Here is an 8,279-nt window from a genome sequence, read left to right as displayed (position 1 = left end):
AACCATGAAGTGTTTTGTGGGGACAAGTGATTGTGCTGGTTTTGGTAGTGGGCTGCATGTGCATGATATCTGCTGGAGGGGCAACCCCCCTCCAACCCTTATATAAATTCCTGCAACACCCCAATGGTACAGGGTAGGCTTGGGAGTCATGGGCAGTCGGCGAGCCAAATGTCACCCCCCTCAGCGAAGACACCCAGGGTGGTCCGCCCCCACCGCACCCCCTTCCTCTGCTCCCACCCCTGGGTGGTGGTGGGGGGGCTGGGAGGGCGAGGCACGGGCCTGGTCTGGATGCTGCTCTTAAGATCCAGCCCACAGCCCGGGGGGGGGGCAGTTTTAAGGACTTTGCATGTCCTTGAGGATGTGTCTATGGAGACAAGGGGGCCTGGAAAACCCGCCCCCTCCACCTGCCCTCAAAGGTGGGGAGCTTTGTGTTTTCAGCAGGAAACTGTTGGAGCAGGGGGAGCCCCTGCCTCTCCTTCAAAATAAATGTGGTCAGTTCCAAGTGTGGGGGTGGAGAGCACAAATGAGGGGCTTCTGACCACCCTTAACTGTCCTGAGCAAATCTGAAGAATCATGAATTGTGCAGGCTGTTTATGTTAGCCAGATTTACTGTTTCCCTCGATGACAGTGAAAGGAAGATATTTAGCTCTCCCAGAATCAGAGCGTCTCTGCAAATGTAGTAAACAGGAACCTGATACTTTGGAGCATATTTTCTTTCCTTGTGATTTTGGCATTTATGCCAGAAGACAATTGTTAGAGGCTTTACAATTCAGTAGGCTGATTTCTATGCTACCAACGGTTCAGGACCTCCTTTCAGACAGGAATGATCAAATTACTTCAATAGTGGCTGAATTTTTGAGTGATGCCCATGCAGAAAGACTGGGTCATTATAAAGAAAATTAGCGGTTCTTAATTTATCAGGGATTCGGTAGTGCAGTATTGTATTATTTATGCAAATTGATTTTCTCTGGAGTTAAAGATCTGACCGGGACAAACCTTGTTTTATTGAGCTCGTATTTTGCACAATTTGTATGTGGTATCTGTCTGATAATGTGTGGTTTGCTATGCCCAATAAAGGATTATATTATATTATATTATATTATATTATATTATATTATATTATATTATATTATATTATATTATATTATATATTATATTATATTATATTATATTATATTATAATGTTATATTATATTATTAACTGTCCTGAGCTCTGCATCTTCTGCCCCAGGAGGGGCAAGGGGCAGCTCCACTAGAGGGAGGGTCTCTCTGGCAGGACCCCCCCAGGCAGACAGAAAATCTTCCAAGGCTCCTCTGCGCATTCACAGAGTATGCGCAACCCAAGCAGCTCTGAGAGGAGAGGTCAAGGTGAATCTCTGCACACAAGCACCCCCCTTGAGTTTTCCCCATGAGGGAGCAATCCAGCAGCTGCTCTCGATGGAGCTTCAGTTCCAGCCGGGACCCAAAAACCCTCAAAAAGTGAGTGACAAAGGCACGGAGCTCCCCCCCCCCCGCTGGTTCCCCTGCATGGTGCAAAAGTGCAGAGTGCGCACTTGGGTGTGCAAGAAATCACGCAAGGGCCACAACTGGCATCCACATGAAGCAAACATTCCCCCATTTCTGCTCAAAAAGGTGGTGCTCTCATTTAGAAGTGCTGTTTTGTCGGGGGTTGGAGGTCAGCTGGGGTGATGCAGAGCCCCTTCCAATTCTTGGGGTCCTGTATCCGGGGGGGGGGGGCGCGAGAATGATAGAGAGGTTGCTGTACCAGTCAGGCAGTGCGAGACCATGGCCGTACCTGCCCTAGTGCTGGGTGTGATCAGCATCACAAAAGGATGAGCTGGGATGCAAGAGCTCCAACTAAGTGAGGGGGCCCTCCAGGCTAAAGGGGGGGGGCTTTTCCTCCCCTGCCCCCCCTCGCTGCTAGGCAGGAGAACAAGAGAGAGAGAGAGAGAGAGAGAGAGAGAGAGAGAGAGAGAGAGAGAGAGAGAGAGCCCTGAGCTGGAAGCTGGAGATCCTGAGCTCTGTCTGCTCTGTGCTGGATCCAAAGCTGTGACTCATGGAGACGCAAGATCTATTGGGGTGTTAATGCTGGGAGCCCCTCTGTCACTGGGCTCAGGCTGTGTGGATGAGTAAAAAAGCCATATATCTGTGGGCCTCCGATGATCTTCATTCCCAAGAAGCTGAGTCCTTTGTAAGCAGCTGGATCCCCTGGCATCTCTCATCGCCTGGAGATGGGGCGGGGAGGAACCAGATTACCCGATACAACCAGCTACTCTCTGTCTGGCAGGAAAGTGCTTTTTCCTGCAGGATCTTGTGGGCTTCGCAGAGAGAGCTGTTTGGGGCAGAAGGGGCCAAGACCCTCCTCTGGCGCTGCTTCCATGCTGGGCCTGAGGCCGGAAGGCAGGCCAGCTCCAGGCCATTTGGGTGCGTTGTCGACCCTTTTTCCGGGAAGAGCAATGCTAGCCCTGACCTCCTCCCCTCCTTCCAAGGGTGAAACCCCCGGGAGAGCAGGAACGAAAGACCCTCCCATGTGGGAAGGGGCTGAGGATCCTTCTGCAGCACCCCCTCAACCCGACACCTGGTCTTCCCCAGCTGCAAAAACGGCACAAACGGGGGAACTTGCTGGTTGCAGCTTTATTCAGCCCACAGGCTTGGAAGTGAAGCTCGGAATCATCCCAGCCGAAAAACCCTCCTTCCCAGGGGAGATCCGAGGGGCTCCAACTGCAGGACCCACTCTGCCCGAGGCCTTGGGGGGCCCCACAGCTGGCCACTGGAGTGGTTTCGGTGGTGGTGGTGGGGTTGAGAGAGGAGCCCGGCTTGGGACCAGGTAGAGAGTGGAGGGTCTCCCAGAAGCCTAGAGGGGAGGGCATATAAAGGCCTTGGCCAGGGAAGTATTGCTGGGACCCCCAGACAAAGTGGGGCTGGCCCTCCTGGTGCTGGGGGGGGGGCTGGAGGAGGAATGGCTGAGTAGTGAGCAAGTCCAGCCAGGCCAGAAAACCCCCAGAGCACCCCTTTCCAAAGCTGGAAGAGAGGAATTTGTGGGGGGCAAGTGCAGCATTCTTGCTCCCTTCATTCCAGCTTACGGTGCCCAGCAGCAAACCTCAGGCCTTGCTGCCCCCTGGTGGGAAGAAGGGGAGTGGCAGGTGCAGCTCTTCTCCCCTCACATGGGGAGTGGGGGGGCCCCTGGAGCGCATGGCATGGCTGACCGAGGTTCATTCCGTTCAGTGGGTCTACCCTGAGCAGGACGAGCGCTGAATGCCGCTTGCATGCAATGCCTGCTCCCCACGGAGGGAGCCTTTCAACTCCCCCTCTTGCCCCACGGCTGACAGAGACTGCCCCCCTGCAGACCCCCTGGTGAGGAGGGGGCCCATCACGCTCTCTCCTGGGCCAGGCGGTAGTCATAGAGGCTCCCTCGCTCCAGGAAGGGCCAGCCTCTGGGGGGGGCTGCCTGCACTTTGGGGGGTCCCGGGGGCGCGGCAGGTGGTCCGAAGCCCCCTCCTCCAGGGGTCTGCAGGCAGAAGACGTCCTGAAGGGAAGGAGAAGGGAGACGTTTGGGGTGGGGCAAAGGGGATCTCCGTGCTGGGGGAAGGTCCCCCTGGGGGGCAGGCAGGCGAGGAAACTGAGATGGGTCTGGGGGTCCAGAGCCAGGAGCAGGGGGAGGGGATGCGCAGGCGCGGACCGGATCCTTACCCCAGGCATCACTTTCACAGATGTCTTGCCGCCCAGGTTGATGGTGTGGCCATCCTGTCGAATCAGCAGGTTGAGGCCTGGGGAGCCAGACTCACCCCCTGGAATCAGTGGGGTGGGGGAATAAAGTCATTACAGTGGGGGGGGGGGAGAGTCCCAAAGAGCCAAAGTGAGAAGGCAGGGAGAGTTTGGGGGGTGCCTCTGTTCTCTGCCCATGACACAACCCTCCCCCCAGATTCAGCCAAGGCTCCCCGTCCCCACAAAGTACCCCCCTCTGCCCCCCACCCACAAAGCAACCTGGGCGGAAGGTGGGGGGTGAGCGATGGGAGCCGGGAGCCCCCTCACCTTGCAGGCCGTAGGGGCGGAAGGCCCGCCTCTCGCTCAGCACCGACAGCACCATCTCCTCCCGGAACTGCAGTTCCCGACGCACCCCGTCCCCACCTCGGAAGCGCCCGGCGCCCCCGGTGCCTAGGGCCAGCTCAAAACACCTTAGGACCACTGGATACCTTGCGGGAGGGAGGGAAAGCGGTGGGGGGTCATTCAGGAAATGCCACAAAATCTGCCCCCCTAAAAAAAGGGTGAGGGGCTGCAGAGATGGGGGCTGAGAGGAACCCTACAAAGGTTTCGAACTATAACTCCCACAGCTCACAGGAATTGAAGCCCCAAACTTATGGAGGGTCCTGTGGGTCTGGGGGCACAGCAACAGCCCAGGTCTTTGCTGTGGCTCTTGCCTTGCAGGGGTCAGACTAGAGAACCCTTGGGGGCGCCCTTCCAACGCGGCAGTTCTGTGATCCACACTGCAGGTCATCCCAGAGTGAGCCTCCCAGGGGGCTCGGCTAGATGCCCGGGAAAGGAGACGGAGCCCACCCTGGTCCCCCCTCCTCCCCCCAGACCCCTGGAGGCCCCCCACCCTCCCAGAAAGCACCCACCGCTTCTCCAAGATCTCGGGGTCCGTGATGCGGGTGTTGGTCATGTGGCTGTGCACCCCACTGCGGCCGTGCCAGTGGGGCCCTGCCCCACACCCACCAGCCACCGTCTCGTAGTAGCCGATGTGCTCGTTGCCAAAGGTGACGTTGTTCATGCAGCCCTGGGAAGAGGGAGGGGCTGTGAGGAAGACGCCCCCCAGACTCCCAGGGGCCAAGGCCCCTGGCAGCCTCCAACCCCCCCCCCATCTAGACTCTTCCTGGGGGATGATGGGAAACGGGAGCCACGCTTGGCCTCCCCCTCCCCACCCCCTTCAGCTGGAGAGTCCCCACCTCGCCCTCTCAGGACCACCCCGGCTTGGCCCACCCTCATCTGTCCCTCACCTGAGAAGCTGCGCAGGCCTCAAAGGCCCGGAAGATGACGTCGACCACCCTCTGGGAGGTCAGGACGTTGCCCCCGACCACGGCTGCGTCCGGGGAGGGGTCCAGCAGGGAGCCTTTGGGGATGAGGATCTGCACGGGCGCCAGGCAACCCTGCGGGGAGGGAAAGATGCCAAGGACCAGCCTGACCAAGAGGGCAAAACCCAAGGAGACGGGGGGGACGACTATGGGGATCCCAGGCAGGGATGGACTCCAACTCCCAGCAGGGCCAGTGGGAGGGAGGGGAAGCTCCACACCACCTGCCCTTCGGCCCCAGTCCAGCACTCTGACCACTACGCCACACTGCCTCCCCCCAAGGGGCTCAGGATCCCCATCTTTTGAGTGGGGCCACCCCTCGCCTGGGGCTGGAAGGCTCCTCTGAGGGCAGGGCTCCTCCCCACTCCTTTCCGCTGGGGGGAGGCGGGACCCCCCCAGGGGCCGCTCTCCTCCCCCTGCCCTACCTGGTTGAGGGGGATCTCCTGGCCCACCATGCAGCGCAGGCAGTAGATGAGGGCCGAGAGGGTGATGGCGCGGGGGGCGTTGCAGTTGCCGTAGACCTCGTGGCCGGAGCCCCGGAAGTCAAAGACAGCCGTGCCCTGCGGGGGGAGAAGAGAGGAGGGTGGGGGAGGAAAGGGGGAGAGGTAGGGGTCCTGGCCCCCCGCCCCACTGCCTCCTGTGGCAGGGAGTTCCACAGCTGAACTCTGTGCTACACAAAGGACTTTCTCTTCTCTGTCCTGAATTTCCCAACATTCATCTCCCCTGGATGTCCACAAGTCTGAGCGTTACGAGAGAGAGAGAAAAGCTTGTTGGGATACTGCCGGGGAGACGGGGGCATCAGGCAGGCCCCTAGATGGCTCCAGCCACCAGCCGGAAGCCCGGCGAACACCGGTCTCCCTTGGAACAGCATCAATCAGTGACACAAGCCTCAGATACATTTAGAGACTTGGCACCCTCTATCAGCAGAGTGAATAAATCTTCTCACAACGGAAGTGGCGGACAGAAACCACGTGTAAGCATATTTACAGCATTTATTCAGCATAGTTCAGGAACAAAGGAAAAAACATGTCTGCTTCCCTTTGTGTCCAGCAAAATATACAAAACAGAAGTTCCCAGCAAGCCTGTGCTGGAAGTAAACAGGCATGTGACACCCAACAGTCCTGCCTGTTCCTCTTAAGGTGGAACGGAACTATATCCTAACAAAGCTTTCCTCTCTCCATCATTTGACAAACTTTTCCCCTGCCTCCTTTTGCCCCCCTTCTCTCGAAACTACAAGGTCCCAAAGGCTGCCGCCTTTCTTCCATCCATCCCCTGCTTGATTCTTTTGGCTGCCCTGTCCTGAACTTTTCTCAACTCAACAATCTCCTTCTGGAGGTGAGGAGACACAGCATCCCCCCTGAGCCACCTGCGCTCACCTGCTGGGGATCCACCGTCACCTTCAGGCGAATGGGGGAACCATCGTCCAGGAAGTCCTCCGCCTCCACCTGCAGGGGGCGTCCCGGCTCCCCCTGGCGGGCAGCAAAGTCCTTCAGCATGTCTTGCACGGCCACTTCTGCGTTGGCCTGGAGGGGGCAGGGGCAATGGGGAGGGGCACAAAGGACAACAGAGACTTGGGGGGTGGCCCTGCAGGTCTCTCTCCCCCTGCCCACTTGCCCACCCGAGTCCAGCAGGCTTCTCCGCCCACCACGCTCTCCAACCTGCGCCCACGGCGGAACTGGGGAGGCGTCTGGGTGTTTTGTGACAACCGTCTAGTGGCATCAGTAACATTGCTCTGGCTTTCCATTTTATACTGAGGGCTGCTCTGGAAAGGTTTGGGTTGAAATGCGTGAAATTATACACACATATAACCCCATGGATTAAGGAAGACCCTCAGGGTGTTATTGCACACTTCTAATAGGATTCCAAGGTGGGAGTTTGGGATGCAGACCAACATGTAAGGATGTCGGGTTTCACAGAATGCTGTGTGAGATAGTAAGTCTGCAGGCTTGAGTCTGCAAGCTGATGCAAGTGGCTGATGCAATCAGCCTGCAATACTTTCTATGCAAGTGCTGGGTCAGAAAGATTTGCAGTAATGTGCCGTCAGTTGATTGGCTGTCATGGGTTTAAAAGGGAAACCTGTCCAGCAGTAAGTGGTGGTGTAGAAGAGTGTGGTCAGAGAGAGAATAAAAAAATTCCTTCCAGTAGCACCTTAAAGACCAACTAAGTTAGTTCTTGGTATGAGCTTTCGTGTGCATGCACACTTCTTCAGATAAGTGTGCATGCACACGAAAGCTCATACCAAGAACTAACTTAGTTGGTCTTTAAGGTGCTACTGGAAGTTTTTTTTTTATTTTGACTATGGCAGACCAACACGGCTACCTATCTGTGTCAGAGAGAGAGAGAGATAGATAGAAAGGTCTTCCTATTTGCCTATTTGCCTTAAGACCAGGGCCCTGCGGGACTTGACATCTTTCCGCAGGGCCTGCAAGACAGAGCTGTTCCACCAGGCCTTTGGCCAAGGCACAGCCTGACCCCCCCTCTCCTTCTGTAATCCTCACAGAACTCCAGCCCAATGGTTGCCATTAATTTGATTCTGAATTGATTTTAGAATGAAGTGTTACTTTTATTGTTGTTAGCCGCTCTGAGCCCAGCTTCGGCTGGGGAGGGTGGGATATAAATAAAATATTATTCTTATTATTCTTATTCTTATTCTTATGCAGCCTCTGTTTGACTGTATGAACTGCTCATGTATTATAGCCCGTAGATTATTGTATATATTTGTGTATCTATAGCTCACAATAAATATACTGCACTGCACTGAAGAACCTGGAACTCTGAGCTAAAGCGCCACGGAGAATTCACGACAGAGGACCATGTTTGGGGCGGGGGGGGGGGGGAGAGAGCGGCTGCTGCTTCCAGCCCTGGATCTGCAAAGGAAACGGATGGCTCCATCCCTCCAATTTACAATATCCACATACGAAAGCACATGGCAAAATCTCGGAAGGAGGTTGTTCAGCCATCCCTCAGGGATTCTTCGGTCGCAACTGCTGCCTTGCAGAGGGTTGGGCTGGATGACCCTCAGGGCCCCTGCCAGCAACGATCAGAGGCTGTCCACTCCTAAAAGCCTCTCTCATTTTCAAGGGCCGATTTAAAGCCCCCCAGCCCCGCCCCTGCGGTCTTCCCTCTCACCTGGATGTGAGCCATGTAGGCCTGCACCACTTCTAAGCCGTACTGACCAATCAGCTCGTTCACCAGCTGGATCCCCTTCTGATT

General features: G+C 56.2%; 1 protein-coding gene across 2 annotated transcripts in view; it reads right to left on the bottom strand.

Moving 5' to 3' along the window:
• Window positions 1-2,615: 2,615 nt before the first annotated feature.
• OPLAH (5-oxoprolinase, ATP-hydrolysing) overlaps window positions 2,616-8,279 on the bottom strand; it is a 22,028-nt gene continuing 16,364 nt past the window's right edge. The window contains exons 20-27 of one of the 2 annotated variants that reach the window (XM_081204365.1): window positions 8,196-8,237; window positions 6,443-6,589; window positions 5,492-5,626; window positions 4,995-5,144; window positions 4,617-4,774; window positions 4,033-4,193; window positions 3,691-3,788; window positions 2,616-3,526 (exon numbers count right to left, since the gene is read on the bottom strand). In XM_081204365.1, coding sequence (XP_081060491.1) covers window positions 3,371-3,526; window positions 3,691-3,788; window positions 4,033-4,193; window positions 4,617-4,774; window positions 4,995-5,144; window positions 5,492-5,626; window positions 6,443-6,589; window positions 8,196-8,237 — 1,047 coding nt within the window. In that variant the 3' untranslated portion in view covers window positions 2,616-3,370. Of the gene's footprint in view, window positions 3,527-3,690; window positions 3,789-4,032; window positions 4,194-4,616; window positions 4,775-4,994; window positions 5,145-5,491; window positions 5,627-6,442; window positions 6,590-8,195 lie in introns of both variants that reach the window. The other variant, XM_081204364.1, reaches the window with a different exon arrangement.

Source organism: Podarcis bocagei (genome assembly GCF_964188305.1).
Source record: "Podarcis bocagei genome assembly, chromosome: 8".
NCBI lineage: Eukaryota > Metazoa > Chordata > Lepidosauria > Squamata > Lacertidae > Podarcis > Podarcis bocagei.
The sequence above is the reverse complement of the archived record's forward strand: the minus strand, read 5'-3'. Positions and strand labels throughout refer to the sequence as shown.